The sequence below is a fragment of the Tauraco erythrolophus genome, chromosome 28 (assembly GCF_009769465.1).
Source record: "Tauraco erythrolophus isolate bTauEry1 chromosome 28, bTauEry1.pri, whole genome shotgun sequence".
Taxonomy (NCBI): domain Eukaryota; kingdom Metazoa; phylum Chordata; class Aves; order Musophagiformes; family Musophagidae; genus Tauraco; species Tauraco erythrolophus.
This window is the reverse complement of record NC_141492.1, coordinates 803,896-820,485: the sequence shown is the minus strand read 5'-3', so window position 1 is coordinate 820,485 and position 16,590 is coordinate 803,896. Positions and strand designations below refer to the sequence as shown.

General features: G+C 63.7%; 1 protein-coding gene across 1 annotated transcript; it reads left to right on the top strand.

The window, feature by feature from the left end:
* Positions 1–616: 616 nt before the first annotated feature.
* Positions 617–12,742, top strand: MYO1F (myosin IF). Its single transcript, XM_086627493.1, has 28 exons — positions 617–646; positions 1,655–1,792; positions 3,687–3,776; positions 4,236–4,330; positions 4,914–5,001; positions 5,237–5,326; positions 5,474–5,605; positions 5,683–5,817; positions 5,894–6,026; positions 6,544–6,740; positions 6,873–6,953; positions 7,170–7,256; positions 7,414–7,500; positions 7,755–7,922; positions 8,194–8,279; positions 8,495–8,576; positions 8,681–8,787; positions 9,131–9,229; positions 9,304–9,448; positions 9,611–9,725; positions 10,401–10,570; positions 10,704–10,849; positions 11,031–11,177; positions 11,257–11,405; positions 11,656–11,739; positions 11,878–12,079; positions 12,404–12,570; positions 12,666–12,742. Exons 1-28 carry the CDS (start codon positions 617–619, stop codon positions 12,740–12,742), a joined length of 3,327 nt encoding a protein of 1,108 aa, XP_086483619.1.
* Positions 12,743–16,590: the final 3,848 nt, after the last annotated feature.

Here is a 16,590-nt window from a genome sequence, read left to right as displayed (position 1 = left end):
TTAATTTGGTGCTGTAAGCAGCCGTGTGAGCCCAGGGTGCCTGTGCCAGAGGGCTCGGGGCGACGGACGCAGGGGACAGGGAACAGAAGTGTCGGGCTCCCCACGGTCTCCTCCCGATCTGCTCATCTCCACGTGAAGCACGAGGTTTTGGCCAGGCTGGGTGGAAGCTGGGAGGCTCCTGGGGTCACCAACAGCTCCCTGGGTGACAGCGTGGTGACCTGGAGCGAATGACTGAGCCCGCCTGCGTTTTTCCAGGTGGCCTTTCTAGGGGCTTGTTGGGCTGGAGGGGAGGAAGAGGAGGGCAAGGCAAGAAAAAGGCCCACAAGCAACAAACAGGAGAAAGAGAAGAAGCCCCCCATGCAGTCTCAGGCTGCATGAGCTGCCCTGATGGCCCCCAGACCCCTCTGAGCTGAGCAAGGTCCACATGTCCCAAGGGAAGGCGGTGGGACAACGATGCCAAAAGTCCCTCCACCGGCTATGGGGGCTCGAGTCACACTTTGGGGTTTGGAGGGGGGCCTGGACGATATTTTGGGTTCCAAAGCCCAGCAGCCCGGCGGGGTGGAAGGCGGCTGAACTGATCCGTGCGCCACAACGGTCCCTCTGCCCCCTCGTCGCGATGGTGCCGGGTTGTGCCGAGCATCCGAGGGTGGGCGCGGGGGGCGACAGGCAGCCTGTGAAAAGCAGGGGCAGACGGGAGGGTTGTGAAGGTATCGAGGTCTGGAGGCCTGAAATCTTGAGAGCCAGCAGGAAAATGAAGAAAAAGAGGAAGAGAAGAAAAGGGAAATGGAGAGAGTAAGAGACGGGGGCGACGGGGGGGGAGAAGTGAAATCGGTGCTGGGAGCGCTGGGGTGAAAGCAGAACCACGAGGGCCGTGGGACAGGCACAGAGGAGGGTGGGCAGGTGCTGATGGGATGGTGGGCTGTGTCCAGCAAATTTCCTCTGCAGGAAGGGACCTTCGAGTAGGTTTTGCACGGTGAAATCTTATGCTGTGCCCCCAGCTGCTTTTAGCCCCACAGGGTGTAAATCACAGCCCGGTTCTCCTGCTGCCCCATGGCCCTGGAGGACAGAGCCAGGACAGTTGGGGGGCGACTGGAAAGTGGATGCTGGCTCACCCCCCGGCAGGGAGGAAAGGGTGATGGGGGCATGGTTGCACCTCTGCCTCAGTGCGGAGGGGACACTGGGGTGCAGAGGATGCGCGGTGCCGGGGTACGCCCCCACGAGCTGCAATTTTTTACCCTTTCCCTGGGTTATTTTTGGTGCCTCTTTGACTCATAAGCAAAGCCTGTGCAATTATTGCTTCGTTAGGCCTTCATTACCGCAGGAAGGAGCAGAGCTGATGTTACGAGCACACCTGCAGGCTGTCAGCGCTCTGCTCCTCTCCAGGGCGCCAGACCTGCGGAGAGGCAGGATCCGGCCAAAGAGATGGGGCAAGCCCAGGTGCAGCAGGGTGGGGAATTTGAGCTTTGCAAACTCCCGGTGTGACCAAAGCGCCCATCCCTGCACCACCCGAAGGCACCTGGTTTGGAGCCGCAGCCGGGGTGGGAGCCAGTGAGAGCTACCAGCATCCTGGAGGGAGCGGGAGCCAGGGCCAGGCCTGGACCCCGCTCCCGTCGGCGGTGGCCCTAGTGCAGCCCCTTGTGCCCTCTCCCTGCAGGGCAGCAAGGAGCGCTTCCATTGGCAGAGCCACAATGTCAAGCAGAGCGGCGTGGACGACATGGTCCTGCTCTCCAAGATCTCCGAGGAAGCCATCGTGGAGAACCTTAAGAAGCGTTTTATGGACGATTATATCTTTGTATCCTTCCCAGGGCAGCGGGACGCAGCCAGGGAGCAGCAGGGCTGCGCTCCGAGGCTTTGCCAGGGTGTGGGTCAAACTGGGGCTGCCCCAATGCTTGCAGCGTCCCCTCCCCATACTGCAGTAGGATGAGGTTGGCATCAACCAAGGGAATGCCACTGATCCTGAGCTGAGTTGCACTTGTCAGAGACACTGCATCTGTGACCCCGATCCTGCCATGCCCCGGGACTCACTTCGGTCTTTCTTTTGTGGCCCAAAGCCCTAAGCAAAGAGTGCTGAGCAAAACCCCGCAGCTGCCGTCTCCCACTGCTCCTGGAGACTCACCTGCCTGCGCCAACGGGGCCGGACCGCCGTGGCAATAGTGGCCATCGTCCCCTGTTGCTGTCACCCAACACCTCTGATGCCCATGGTGCACCTGGGCTGTTCTGCACCCGCAGCAAATCCAAGCAAACCCTGGATGGAGCGAGAGCATCCCCGCAGACATGGGGACGAGGTGTCACCCCTCACCCTCCCCCAGCCTTAGCCCACATGGGACACCGAGAAGCTGGCCCGGGTGGCAAAGCTTCCACCCTGCCCAGCCTTGCCCCCACGGCGCCATCCCCCAGCCCAGCTGCGCTTGTGGTCGCTGGCTGCCATCGCGGAGTTGGCACTGCTGAGCATCGTGCACTCGGGCTCCGCGGTGCGGGTGGGGAGGTGTCCCCGCGCCCCCGATTCGTGGCGCTGAGCCCTCGCCGTGCTCACCCCGCACCTGCTTGGGGCTGCACGGCCAGAATCCGTGCCACGCAGAGCAGGGCACGGCGACGGCCCGGGCTGGCAGCGGGGCTGAGCGCGGGGCCGAGCCGCTTTGCTCCCACGGCCGCGAGCGGCTGTGGTTTCCCCGAAGATGCGGCTCTGTCCTTACAAGGTGATGCGCTGCTCCGGGCAGGGTGACGCGGCCGCCCTCCCCGCTCTGTCGGCAGTCCTGGGGCTTTCGGTGTGTTTAGGGGTTGGCTTTTTTTTTTTTTTTCTGATGTTTGGGAGGACAAAAATACCCCACACAGCTTCTTTCTTCCTTTTTTTTTGTGCTGCCGTGCACAAGGGGCCCCGTCCAGCCATGACTCAACGCCCCATGCTTCTGCATTTCCCAGAAAAGCCCCTCTCTTCCTGCCTTTCAGCTGCTCTTTCCCCTCCCCTGCTGTCAGGTGGGCCAAAAATAGGACATTGAGGGTTTGGGGTACACTGACACTGCTCTGGCACCAACCTCCACCTCCCCAGCTCCTGCCCGGGGGTGCTGGGGGCTCATCCCCATCCTGCTGCTGTGTCATTTCCAGGCACAGTTCCCGGCTTTTCCATTCCCCTGCCCACCCCCAGCTGACCCGGGGATGCTGCAGGCAGGGGCCAAGGGAGGTGGAGTGGCCGAGGAAAGGCAGGAGCCAGCAGTTTCTCCCCTCTCTGTGCCTCAGTTTCCCTGGTTGTAAAATGGAGATGGGCTTCTGCTGCAAAATTCATGAATGGAGTGTGGGCAGCTGAGGACAGAGAGGCTGTGAGGTGCTGGAAATGATGCTTTTGGAGCCGATCCTCAGCTGGAGTAAGGCCGCAGGCACAAAGCCAGGGAGCTGAGCCCTGCTCCTGCTGTGCCCTGCACCGGTCACACTGGAGGTGCCACACCAGGGCTGGGGAGTGAAGCACTGAGACCCAGTGGCTGGGAGATCACCAAGCCATGACAGTGTCTCTGCCTGCATCCAAGCTGGAAATCTTTGAGGTATTCCTCATGCAGCTTCCAGGGAGAGGCAGGGACCCCCCGACCACCTTCCTGCCCTTGCTCACACTGACACTGCCTCCCGACCCGGGGAGTGGGGCAGGAAGGGACAGTGGGACGTGGGAAAGGATGCACGGACCTTAACGTGCCACTCAGACCTACATCGGGCCGGTGCTCATCTCCGTCAACCCCTTCAAGCAGATGCCGTATTTCACCGACCGGGAGATCGAGCTGTACCAGGGGGCGGTGAGGCTGCTGCGTGCCAGGGGGTTTTTTTGGGTTTAATTGGGTGCAAAACACCTCGGGGGGTGTCCCATGAGTGTCCCCTTGGGGTTGCCGCAGAGGTCAGTGTTTCCAAACATATCGATGGAGAGTCAGTAATGAGTCTCGGGAGCAAATCTACATTCCTGGGAAATCCAGCTCATAAATACACCCCGAAGCGACCCAAACATGGTAAAATTCAGCCTGAGCGACCAGCTCTGCCACAGTGAGCTTCCCGAGGAGGGGGGAGAGTCGAAAAATCATCTGACCTGCTGCTGCCAATGAGCTCATGTTTGTGGCAAGAGGCTAATTCCCCATCGCCGCCGTGTGCTGCTGCCTCCGGCAACAAGCGGGCAGAGTTACGGGGATTCGGGGAGGGGGCTCAGGGCGGGGGGGCTCATGGCTGCTCTGTGCTCAGCGCTGCTGTCCTCGTCCCCGGTTTAGGCTCAGTATGAAAATCCCCCCCATATCTACGCCCTGACCGACAACATGTACCGCAACATGATGATCGATGGGGAGAACCAGTGCGTCATCATCAGGTAGGGGGTACACGGGGCACAGTCGGGGACCTCATGCCACCAGTGTGGGGCCGGCTGCCCCCGTCACTCCTTCTCCCCACACCCCGGGGACATCCTGGCTAAACACAGCAGCTGGGCAAGGGGCAGCTGAAGCCCAGCGGTGGATCCTGGGGGACCCAGAGCATGGGGGTGGCTGGAGGGACCCCGACATCCTGGGCCATGAGCACCAGCCAGGGCAGGGATGGAGCCTTGTGCAACGTGCTTTTCCGGCTGAGTGTTGCAAAGGACATGGTCAGGATGTGGGGCAAGGCTGGAGACTTCCCCTTGAGGCTCCCAAGTCTCCCTCCTCCCCTCCAAAATCCAGCAACAAGAAACTCAACATCTCCTCCGGGAGCAGGTCCTCACTCAGCCTTGCTCCGACCCCGCTTATAGCCCAGAGCAGCCCCGTCCCCAGCATTAGCGCTGCCACACAGCAGGAGGGGGACCCCAGCCCCTGTCACCTGCCATCACCCCCCAACCCTGCTCCAGCAGCCCACCCCGAAGCAGCCAGGACGAGTGATGGGTGAAGCCGTTTCACATCTCCTCTGCTTTGCCGTTTGCGCAGCGGAGAAAGCGGGGCCGGGAAAACGGTGGCAGCGAAATACATCATGGGCTACATCTCCAAAGTGTCCGGGGGTGGCGAGAAAGTGCAGGTATGGCTAACCCCCACCCCACAGCCCCTCATGGCATCACCTCCCGACCCAACCATGCCCCACCGCCCCGGCCCCCCGCTCCCTCTGTCCGATGGCGGCGCACGGAGCAGCCCCAGCTCCGAGGCTGGGGACACACAAAGCCCCGGCTCTGTCCCCAGCCCCAAGGCAGGGCTGCTGCAGTGGGACGCAGGTGGTGGCCACCCCTGCTCAGCCCTCTCTCCTCCTCTGCCCCCAGCACGTGAAGGACATCATCCTGCAGTCCAACCCGCTGCTGGAAGCGTTTGGGAACGCCAAAACCGTCCGGAACAACAACTCCAGCCGTTTTGTAAGTCTCCAGGGCAGGTGTAGAGGGTCCAGGATCCGTCCCAGCAATGGTCCTGGCGTGGTGGGAGAAGGGGGAGGGAAGCCAGGGCCGGGGGGAGCAAGGAGTCCCACCAGCCGGCGGCTCTGAGCGGGAGCTGTGCCGGGGCAGGGGAAGTACTTCGAGATCCAGTTCAGCCGGGGTGGTGAGCCTGACGGGGGCAAGATCTCCAACTTCCTGCTGGAGAAGTCACGGGTGGTGAGCCAGAACGAGTGCGAGAGGAATTTCCACATCTACTACCAGGTACGGGGGGGCATGGGGCCGGCCGGGCTGCTGCAGGGGCCAGGGGCCGGGTGACCACAGCCCCATTTCTCTCCCAGCTCATTGAAGGGGCATCCCAAGAGCAGCGGCAGAACCTGGGAATCATGAGCCCGGACTATTACTACTACCTGAACCAGTCGGACACTTACCAGGTGGAGGGCACAGATGACCGCAGCGACTTCCATGAAACTATGGTGAGTGCCCAAGGGAGGGGGTCCCCAAGGCCACCTGCAGCTGGGTGGGGGCTGACGGGCCCCCCCGCGCCCCCAGAACGCCATGCAGGTCATTGGCATCCGCGGCGAGGACCAGCAGCTGGTGCTACAGATCGTGGCAGGGATCCTCCATCTGGGAAACATCAGCTTTCGGGAAGAAGGCAACTACGCTCGGGTGGAAAATGCTGACTGTGAGTGGCTGACCCCCCCCTGCTCCAGGGGGGTGAGCAGGGATGCTTGCGGAGACCCTTGGCCAGTTTGGATGAGGCCCTGAGCAACCTGATCTAGTTGGAGATATCCCTGTTCCTTGCAGGGGGGTTGGACTAGATGACCTTTGAATGTCCCTTCCAGCCCTAACCATTCTATGATTCTATGATTCTATGATTCTATGAATTGCAAACTGCCCGTAGCACAAATCCCTCGGCAGAGGAGAGAGGAACCATCAGCGTCTTCCCCACATCAGACATGGGGAAACTGAGGCAGCAAGCAAATGGCACAACCAGAGCTTAATTAGCAAGGGGAAAGATGCCAGGAGTGGCTTGCTGTGATTTAGCAGAGGGAGGACCGTGTCCCACGGCCCCGGTCACTGCACCGCCGTTGTCCCTTGCACTCAGATGGGGGGTCTGGCAACGGCTGCAGGCAGCGCGCCGGGGGCGTTCGGGGAGCAGGCAGCATTGATCACCCACCCTACTCCCTGCCTCTGCCCAGCCCTGGCCTTCCCTGCCTACCTGCTGGGCATCGACCAGGACCGCCTCAACGAGAAGGTCACCAGCAGGAAAATGGACAGCAAGTGGGGCGGCCGCTCCGAGTCCATCACCGTCACCCTCAACGTGGAGCAGGCGGCTTACACCCGGGACGCCCTGGCCAAGGGGCTCTACGCGCGCGTCTTCGACTTCCTGGTGGAGGTGCGTGGTCCTGGCGGGCTGCGCCGCGGGCGGCCGTGGGGCGGAGGGGATGGTCGCCATCCGCTCCCGCGTGCAGGCGGCTCTGCTGCCGTACACCCGCCGTGAAGGTGGCTCGTCCCATCTCTCCTGCAGTCTATCAACCGGGCTATGCAGAAGCCGTACGAGGAGTACAGCATCGGGGTGCTGGACATCTACGGCTTTGAAATATTCCAGGTATGTGTTGCTTTGGGATAGGAGACCAGCTGGAAAATGGCCTTCCCTGCTTCTGCAGCCAGAAAGGTGACTGGAGCCGATAGCGGTCCATGGCCTCAAGAAGGGTCCCTGGAGCAGCACGCAAAGGCTCTGCTGTTTGGGGTCCCCTCCGAGGCAGTGAGAGGAGTAGAAGCCGACTGAGCCCCATCTTCTCTTCCATCTTTTGTCTTTTCGCAGAAAAATGGCTTTGAGCAATTCTGCATTAATTTTGTGAACGAGAAGCTGCAGCAGATCTTCATAGAGCTGACCCTGAAGGCAGAGCAGGTATGGGGGGGTGCTGGATTGGGGGAGGCCTGGCACCAGTGCCCCGATTCCTGCACACCCATCACCAGCCAGTCCCGGTGCCATGGCTGGAGAAAGGGTGGGCTGCAGCAGCTCCCACGGGTCCTGGGTCCATCCAGCTGTCTCTGCGCTTCCCCAGGAGGAATATGTGCAGGAGGGGATCAAGTGGACCCAGATCCAGTACTTCAATAACAAGGTGGTGTGCGACCTGATAGAGAACAAGCTGGTGAGTGGGGGTCCCCTCCTCCAGCGGAGGGTCTCCTGGGGACACAAGGCACTCAGGGAGGGGGTGTTGGATGGACTGGGTGCTGTCCAGAAGCTGGTCCTGCCGGGGAGCATCCCTGGGAGAGCAGCAGCTCGGCATCCTTAACCTAAGCTACGGTTCAGCACAAAGCAGCTTTGACCAGTGCAGGGCACCTGGGCACAGCCAGGTGCAGGATTAGGCCTTTGGGCACCCATGGCTTCGCTATCCCCCTCCAGAACCCCCCGGGGATCATGAGCGTCCTGGACGATGTCTGTGCCACCATGCATGCCACCGGTGAGGGCGCAGACCAGACCCTGCTGCAGAAGCTGCAGGCGGCCGTGGGCACCCACGAGCACTTCAACAGCTGGAGCTCGGGCTTCGTCATCCACCACTACGCAGGCAAGGTATGGCACCGCGCACCCGGCACCGCGCACCCTGCACCCCACACACCGCACTGTGCACCCTGCACCCCACACCATGCACCCTGCACCCCGCACCTCCCACCCTGCACCCCAACACCACGCACCCTGCACCGCACACCCACATCCCGCACCTCCCACCCCGCATCCTGCACCCCACACCGTGCACCACACACCCCGCGCCCCACGCCCCGCACCCCGCACCCCACGGCCCTGGCCGCAGCGGCACGGGGCTGAGTTCTCCCCCTGCCCCCAGGTCTCCTACGACGTGAGCGGCTTCTGCGAGCGCAACCGGGACGTGCTCTTCACCGACTTGATCGAGCTCATGCAGAGCAGCGAACAGTGAGTCCCAGCAGCGCTGCGGTCCCGGGGCCAGCCCGGAAGGGCTGGGGCAGAGGGCAGCATCCTCAACATCCAGACCATAAAGCTTTGCTGGTCCTGCCCCTGCCCAAGCCACAGCTCGGGGTGCTCAGCGTCCTGCATCGCCCCGCGGGCGCCAGCAGCCAAGCTGGGTGAGCCTGGCAGCTCTCACCCACGGACTGTCACCTGCCTTTCAGCTCTTTCATCCGGATGCTTTTCCCAGAAAAGCTCGATTCTGACAAAAAGGGACGACCAACCACTGCGGGCTCCAAAATCAAGGTACGTCCCGGAGGCTGCAGGACGGTAGGTGCCCCTGGGGCAGCAGCAGGGTGATGGGCTCCCACCAACACCTTTAATGCTACAGAAGTCGGTCCTTGCGACAGAAACAGGCCAACGACCTGGTGAACACGCTAATGAAGTGCACCCCACACTACATCCGCTGCATCAAGCCCAATGAGACCAAGAAGCCGCGGGACTGGGAGGAGAGCAGGTAACGGAGGACCCTCGCCATGTATCAGGGAGCCCACAGAGCCTGGGGAACAGGACCCAATGATGGACATGTGGCCAGGACCGGCTTTCCTCCAAAAACTGCACCCCTGGGCTGGTCCCTCTGTGCTGTCCACAGACCCAGAGGAGCACGAGGCGGGTGCTGAGGAGCGTGCGGGGACACCCGTGGTCCTCTACATGCTCCGTCTGAGCCCCAAGAGGCTCTCACACAGCCAAGGGCATCCCCGTGCAAAGCAATGGCCAAAGGGCCGGGGCACGTCCCCCACCGACCTGCCGTCCCACACCAAGCGTGTCCCACACCGAGCGTGTCCCTCCCGGCTCCGCAGGGTGAAGCACCAAGTCGAGTACCTGGGGCTGAAGGAGAACATCCGGGTGCGCCGGGCGGGATTCGCCTACCGCCGCCTCTTCCACAAATTCCTGCAACGGTGAGCGACCACCGGCTCGGGGGGACGGCGGGTCCCCGCAGCCCGGCCGCAACTCACGGCCCCTCTCCCCGCAGCTACGCCATCCTCACCCCCGAGACGTGGCCGTCCTGGCGCGGGGACGAGCGCCAAGGGGTGCAGCACTTGCTGTGCTCCGTCAACATGGACCCAGACCAGTACCAGATGGGTCGGAGCAAGGTGTTTGTCAAGAACCCCGAGTCGGTAGGTGCCCCAGCTCTGCCCCTCGCCCCATGGGACGCAGCCGAGCACCGCTTTGGGCAGCGCTGGGGAGGGTGTGGGGTGCCGATGTGCGAGAGAAGCCATGCAGCAAGGGGGCTGGGGGACGCCCCGCCAGCCGCGCTCAGGACCCCGTGTGTCCCCCAGCTCTTCCTCCTCGAAGAGATGCGGGAGAGAAAATTCGACAGCTTTGCCCGGGTGATCCAGAAGGCCTGGCGCCGGCACATCGCTGTCCGGAAGTACGAGCAGATGCGGGAGGAGGGTAAGGCTGAGCAAGGACGGGGACACTGCCACCCCGGCACCCCTTTTGGGGTGCCCTTTGCTGGGGACGGCCCAGCTGCCAGAGCGGCAGCAGAGTGGCAACCCGGCTCCAAATTGCGGCGTTAAGATGGGGGATGAGGAGGTACCGGGTCACAAGATGCCCGAGGTGCACACCTTAAAGGAGTGCATGAATTTCCTGCTCCGATTTCCAGCCCTGCCAGGGGCTGCAGGGCAGAAACCGGCACCTCTCGCTGTCTCGCTCTGCATTTCACTGCCTGCCCCGAGGTGGAGAGGAGCAGCTGAGAGTCAGCACTTGCAGCGGGTGGGAAAGGCCGGCGGTCACCACCGGACCCCATCGCACATGTTCTCCCACCCTGCCAAGCGTGCAGCGAAATATCAAGGGGAAAAGCCCAGAAAGCAGCTGGGTCCCTCTCTCCCTCCCACAGCATCCCACAGGGTTTTTGGGGGCGATTAATGGCTTTCAAAGCCAGCCAAGCTCAAGCAGCTCAGATTCCTTCTGTGGCACAAAACGAGCCCCACTTCGTGCTGCCGCAGCCCGTGCGATGGCTCCCGCGGCTCCCGCAGCCGCTTTGGGAGGGCAGGGAGGGGCCGCGGGCTGAGCCACCGGCAGGCACGGAGCCCTGCCTGACCGGCGTCGCTTCGGGGTCCAACGCAGCCTCCAACATCCTCTACAACTTCAAAGAGCGGAGGAGGAACAGCATCAACAGGAATTTCGTGGGCGATTACCTGGGCATGGATGAGCGGCCGGAGCTGCGCCAGTTCCTGGCCAAGCGGGAGCGGATCGACTTCGCCGACTCCGTCACTAAGTACGACCGGAGGTTCAAGGTAGGCAGACCTGCCCTGGGCTTGGGACAGGCCAAGCCATGGGTCACGGTGGCTACCCTTGGGTGGGATGCATGTTGCGGGGCTTGTGCCCCCCTGCAAACACCCCCCACCCCCTGCATCTGCCCTTTCCCAGCCCATCAAGCGGGACTTCATCCTCACCCCCAAGTACTTCTACCTGATCGGGCGGGAGAAGGTGAAGAAAGGTCCCGAGAAGGGGCAGATCAAGGAGGTGCTCAAGAAGAAGGTGGAGCTCCAGGCGGTGAGCGGCGTCTCGCTGAGGTGCGTCCCTTAGCACGGGCTCCTCGGGGGGTCCCTGTGGTCGGGCTTCACCCATCAGCCCCACCAGCCTCTCCACCCACCGGTGCCCCCAGGCCCCTCGCCCATGGAGGCAGCAGGGCACGGGGCCATGGAGCTCCCAGCTGCCCCCCACTGACACACCTCACCGGGGTTGCTCCCTCAGCACCAGGCAGGATGACTTCTTCATCCTTCACGAGAACAATGCCGACAATTTCTTGGAGTCCATCTTCAAGACAGAGCTGATCAGCCTGCTGTGCAAACGCTACGAGGAGCTCACCCATGCCAAGCTGCAGCTCTCCTTCAAGGACACGTAAGGGTGGGGGCTGGGAGAGGTGACAAAGGACAACAGGATCCTGTCACCGTGGCCTCACGGCCTCTCTCCCCCCTAGACTACAGTTTCGGGTGAAGAAGGAGGGCTGGGGCGGTGGTGGCACCCGCAACATCACCTTCGTCAGAGGACAGGGCGACGTGGCCACCCTCAAAGCCGGAGGCAAAACCCTTACAGTCAGCATCGGGGATGGGCTCCCCAGGAATGCCAGTGAGTGCCGGGCTGTGGTGGGGGTGAGGGGGGGACAGGAACGCCGGGATGGTGGGGCACAACTGCAGGACTGAGAACACCGCTGGGAGCCAGCGTGTGCCCTGGCCCTGCGAGGTTCACCCAGGAGGAAACTGCTTCTGCTCGGGCGATGGGGCAGCATGGAGCGTTTTAGGGAAAAACTGTGGGGACAGTCCCCCCCCAGCCAGCTCTGAGGACTGTCACCTAACGGGGGGGGCTCGTGTCCCCCCAGAGCCCACAAGAAAAGGGATGACGCAGAGCAGAGGGGGCAGCAGGTGTCCAGCGCCCTCCCGAAGTGCCCCGCCGGCACCCAGAGGTGAGGAGGGCAGTGCCAAGGGGGGTGCTGGGGAGGGGGTCCCCAGCCTGGACCCAGCCAGCACTGCGCTCTTGGGGGGTGCAGGCTGAGCGTGGGCCCCTGTAATGTACCACCCCCGGGGCGGGGGGGGCTTTCCAGGTGCCTGCAGGAACGGGGCACCCCAGTTCCCACGCAGCGATGGCGGGGCTCAGCGGGCCACCTACACGGTGCCCCAGAAGCAGGCACGGGGGCCACCAGCCGCGGTGCTTCCCTCCCGAAATGCCAGCCGCCAGCTGAAGACGCGACCCCCATCCAAGCAGAACATGGATTTCCTCAACGTGCCTGACCAAGGGGTTGCTGGGTAGGTCCTGCCCGATCCCCCCCTCCATTCTCCCATCCCACCGTGCTGGTCCCAGGGGATGCTCGTTTCCTTCTCAGCAGCTCGACTGCCCAACCGAGCCACAGCTCGAGCAGGTCCGGGCTATCCAACCTTGCTGGTAGGACAACACCTCCCAGGCTCTTGCACATCCCAGTTCTCCCAGTCCGTGCCCTGGGAGGACCCACCTGAGCCGCAGGCACAGACCATCCCATCGGTGGGGGAGAGCAGGGAGGGAAGGAGGGTGCAGAGCATCCCGTGTCCTCCCGCCCTCCCCGGTGCGAACGCCGTTCCTCCCCGGTCCTGCAGCATGCAGCGCCGGCAAAGCCTGAGCCAGCGGCCGCCACCAGCCAGGCGCCCCAAGCCGCAGCCCACGGCGGCCGTGCCGCGCTGCCAGGCGCTCTACCAGTACATCGGGCAGGACACGGATGAGCTCAGCTTCAACGTGGGGGACATCATTGACATCCTGCTGGAAGGTACCACCGGGCTCCTGCCCTGCCCAGCTTCTCCCTGCCGTGTCCCGCGGCAGCACCGTGCCTGATCCGGCTCTTTTTCTGCCCCCCCTTCCCAGATATCTCCGGCTGGTGGAAAGGCCGGCTGCACGGCAAGGAAGGGCTTTTCCCTGGGAACTACGTGCAGAAGATCTGAGTTGGGTGCAGCAGCCGCGTGGCCAGAGGTGAGGAGGGGGTCACCGTCCTCCCACCGCGCTTCCGTCAAGGCTGAGCCGAAGGGACTGGTGGCGGCTCCGCGGCGGTTCTCCACCGATGCTGGTGATGAGGGAGCACTTCCTCACGAGCCCCCAGCCTGTGCTGGCTGCCGGGCTGTGCCAGTGCCAACCACCGAATCCCGCAGCTGCTTTAGATGGTGGCCTCTGCAGCAAGGACTGGCCCTGTGCTGCTTGTTCAGGGACTGGAACTGCTCTGTCGATGCTGGTGTATAAATAGGATTATTGTCAATAATTATGGTAAACGAGCAGACTCAACGAACCTGAGTCTGACTCAAAAATTGATCCTGGAGTTTGCATTTCACCCTGGTGCTCGCCCGTGGCTCCTGCTGGCCCCATGGCAAAGAGCCCTGCACCCCCATGACCCCACGTGGAGACGTGGGCAGAGGCACAACGAAGGCAGCTCTGGTCCCCCCACCTTGAACCCTCCAGAAGATGCTGAATTCAGAAACCCGACGCCTCCAAGAACTCAGCTCTGGTGTCTACACATCCCGGCACGGCTCCGGACCGCTCGGCATGGCCGGGAGCTGCTGGGCCAGCGGCGACAGGACAACGGGGCGCAGCAGGATCAGGGTGCCGTGGCCTTTCCCTCGTTTCCCGCAGGAAAAGCTGCGAGGACCACCTGGCCAAAGCCCACCAAGCTGTGGCAGCTTTTCCTGGCGGGGGTCAAAGGGCTGCTGGGGCCCTCCCTGGTTTGCCAGGTTGGGGGTGGGGGGGCTCGCCCATGGGGTGCCAGGGCCAACGCACAGGGTGGAAACCACCATCCTCAGCTGCACCAGCTCTGGGCTTCAGGGGACCCCCTCTGCCCCGACCCTGAGACAGGTGAAGCTGCGTTGGGGGGCGTTGGGGGGGGGTGACTGAGCCCATCCCGGCTTGTTCTGGGAGGTTTGCAGCAGGGAGAGGGACGGACGGTGCCGACATGTCAGGCCTTGTCCCTGCCTGCCCCCCCTCCCGCTCCCCGCTCCCCGCACCGAGCCCTGCGCCAGGCGGCGGAGGAAGTGACGACAGCCGCTCCCGTGGGGCCCTGCCTCAGCCTCGCGTCCCAGCCCTCCTCTTCCTCCTTCCTGCAGCCCCCCCCGGGCCTGCCCCCCGCCCCCCCAGCAAGCAGATCCCCTGCCCCAGAGATGGGGGGTCTGTAGGGGGGTTCAGGGGACCCTGTTTCCTCCAGGGTGGGGGCGGCACACGGCAGGAGGCTGCTGGGATGTGGAGTCCTCCCCAGCCCCACGCTGCAGAAGGTGGTTGGGGTGGTTGGGCCACCCCCTCACGGGCTTTTACCCCCCTCCCCGCAGTTCTTGGGGTGATTTTTCCTGTAAATCACAGATTTTTAAGAGTCCTTGCACTGCGGAGCCTGGGGGGGAGGCAAACAGACAGAACCTCTGTTTCGATTTTAATGAAAAAAATAGGCTTTGGAAACTCTGGGGGTTTAGGAAATTCCTTTCTGCACCTTCCAGCCCTTCCTTGGGGCTGGGCGGGGGGAGCAGCACCCTGGCAGTGGGTGGGGGGAGCAGCACCCTGGCAGTGGGTGGGGGGAGCAGCACCCTGGCAGTGGGTGCTGCGCAAGTGGGATGTTCCCACGCAGCCCTGCGAGTGAGTGGGAGCTGGGCCCCCTCAGGCACTTACTGGGGGGCTCTGAGGAGCTCCGGGTGCTCCAAGGGGCTCCATTTTTTTTGAGGGGCTTGGGGGTCTCTGAGGGGCTCCAGTTGCTCTGAGGGTCCTGGGAGGCTCCAAGGGGTTTGGGCTGCATTTAGGGGCCAGGCATGATCTGATGGGCTCGGGATGCTCCGTGGAGTCCAGGATGCTCCAAGGAACTTGGGGTGCTCAGAGGGCCCTGGGGTGCCTTAAGGGGTGCAGGGCGCTCCGAGGGGTTTGGGGAGCTCCAAAAGGCTCGGGGTGCCCGGGAACGCTCTACGGGCTCCAGGGCTTCCCAAGGGTCTCGGGTTGCTCCGAGGACCCCAGGACACCCCGAAGGCACCAGGATGCTTTGAGGGCCCCTGGGATGATGTGGGGACCCTGGGGTGCTCGGCGGACCCCGGGATGCTCCAAGGGCCCGGGATGCTCCGCAGGCCCCCGGGATGCTCCAGCCGCCGCAGGCGCTGGGGTGCGGAGCGCTCCTGCGAAAACACCCGGGAAAAACCGCCGTGGCGAACCGAACCGGGCCGGGCCCCCACCCTGCGGCCCCCGCCCCCCCTTCCGCACCGCTCCTTCCTCCTCCGCCCCCCTCCTCCTCCTCCTCCCCCCCGCCCCCCCCGCTCTCGCGACAGCTCCGCGCAGAAAATGGCCCCGCGGCCGCGCCGCCGCTGATGCGCGCTCCGGGCGGCGCCGGCCCCGCCGCAGCCCCGGTACGTGCGGGGACGGGCCGGGCGGGCACCGGGGCGCGGCCCCGGCAGGGGGGGCACCGGCAGCGGGGGGTAGCGGAGGGGGTGCCGGGGCTTTGCCGGGAGCCGGGACGAGCTCCGGGGGCTGCGGGCGGCGGGAGCGGGGGGGCTCCGGGCAAAGCCCGTGGAGGGGCACCAGCCGTGGGACTGCTGCCCACGGGGGGCTCCAGGGTACGGGGGCCACTAGCCGTGGGGCGATTAGCCGTGGCGGGTGCTAGCCATGGCTGTGCTGCTGTCCGCAGGGGTTAGTAGCCATGGGTGTATTCCCCATGGGGGGCTGCTAGCCACAGAAACCACTAGCCATAGGGGTGCTGCCTATGGGGGGCTGCTAGCCACAGAAACCACTAGCCATAGGGGTGCTGCCTATGGGGGGCTGCTAGCCACAGAAACCACTAGCCATAGGGGTGCTGCCTATGGGGGGCTGCTAGCCACAGAAACCACTAGCCATAGGGGTGCTGCCTATGGGGGACTGCTGGCCATGGGGGTTGCTACCTGTGGGGCTAGTAGCACAGGGGCAGCTAGCCACGGGAGCTGTTAGCCCAGGTCTTTGCAGGCATGTGTGGTCCGTGGGAGCATTGGGACCCGCTTGGCCCCCCCACCCCCACTGCGCGAGCCGGGGTCTCCCCCCGGTCCCTTCGTCCTCCCGCACACGTGGGAGCCGCTTTGTTGCTGTCAGGGGCTGCGGCTGCTCCGCGGCTGGGAGCCAAGGGGCTCCCGCTCCTCGGCCATGGCGTGAACTTGACCGTGGTCAGGGCTGCTTGGTCAGAGGGCAGCTTTGTCCGGGCTTGGGGAGGAAGGGCCGTCCTCCCCAAATGGCTCCTGAAAGGAAAGAGGGATTTTTTTTTTTTTTTTTCCAGCTGATGTAGCCCTATGGATCAGCCGACCGTGGGCAGCCACGTAAAGGTGGGCACCAGGATGGTGCGGGGATGTGGGGAAGTGGCGGCACGGCTCTTACCCGGGCACGTGCCACCAGGGTCACCGATGGCTTGGAGCAAGGCCAGGGGATGGCAGGGACCCCCGGGCTGCCGAGGGCGGCTCTGCGGAGAAGGCCGAAAGAAGAGATGTTCCCCAAGGAACTGCCGAAGGGCCTCGGCCGAGCTGCCCCCATGTCTGCCCTGGGGACACGGCACAGCGGCTGTGTGCGAGATGGTGCCTGGGATGCCCACGGTGCCACTGGCAGCAGGTTCGGGGTGGGCTCTGCAGGGCTCTCCAGGCAGATTTTTCTGAAAAGTGGGAAGCCTGCCCTTGGAGTGAGGCAGAGGGGACAAACGTTGAGGCAACAGCTTTGCTCCAGCCCAAATTGGGATTAGGGCACCCAAGCTGTGGTGGCCATGGCAAAGCCCAGGGCGACAGAGATGCCTGGAGCATCTTCCCCCACTCCCCAGCTCTTGCAGGGC

Bases quoted from the DNA above. Each gene is read 5' to 3' on its own strand.
- MYO1F (XM_086627493.1), top strand. From the start codon at position 617: ATGGTGCCGGGTTGTGCCGAGCATCCGAGG. The intron at 7,501-7,754 runs GTGAGTGGGGGT...ATCCCCCTCCAG, and splicing joins ACCTGATAGAGAACAAGCTG to AACCCCCCGGGGATCATGAG. The intron at 12,080-12,403 runs GTAGGTCCTGCC...CCGGTCCTGCAG, and splicing joins CCTGACCAAGGGGTTGCTGG to CATGCAGCGCCGGCAAAGCC.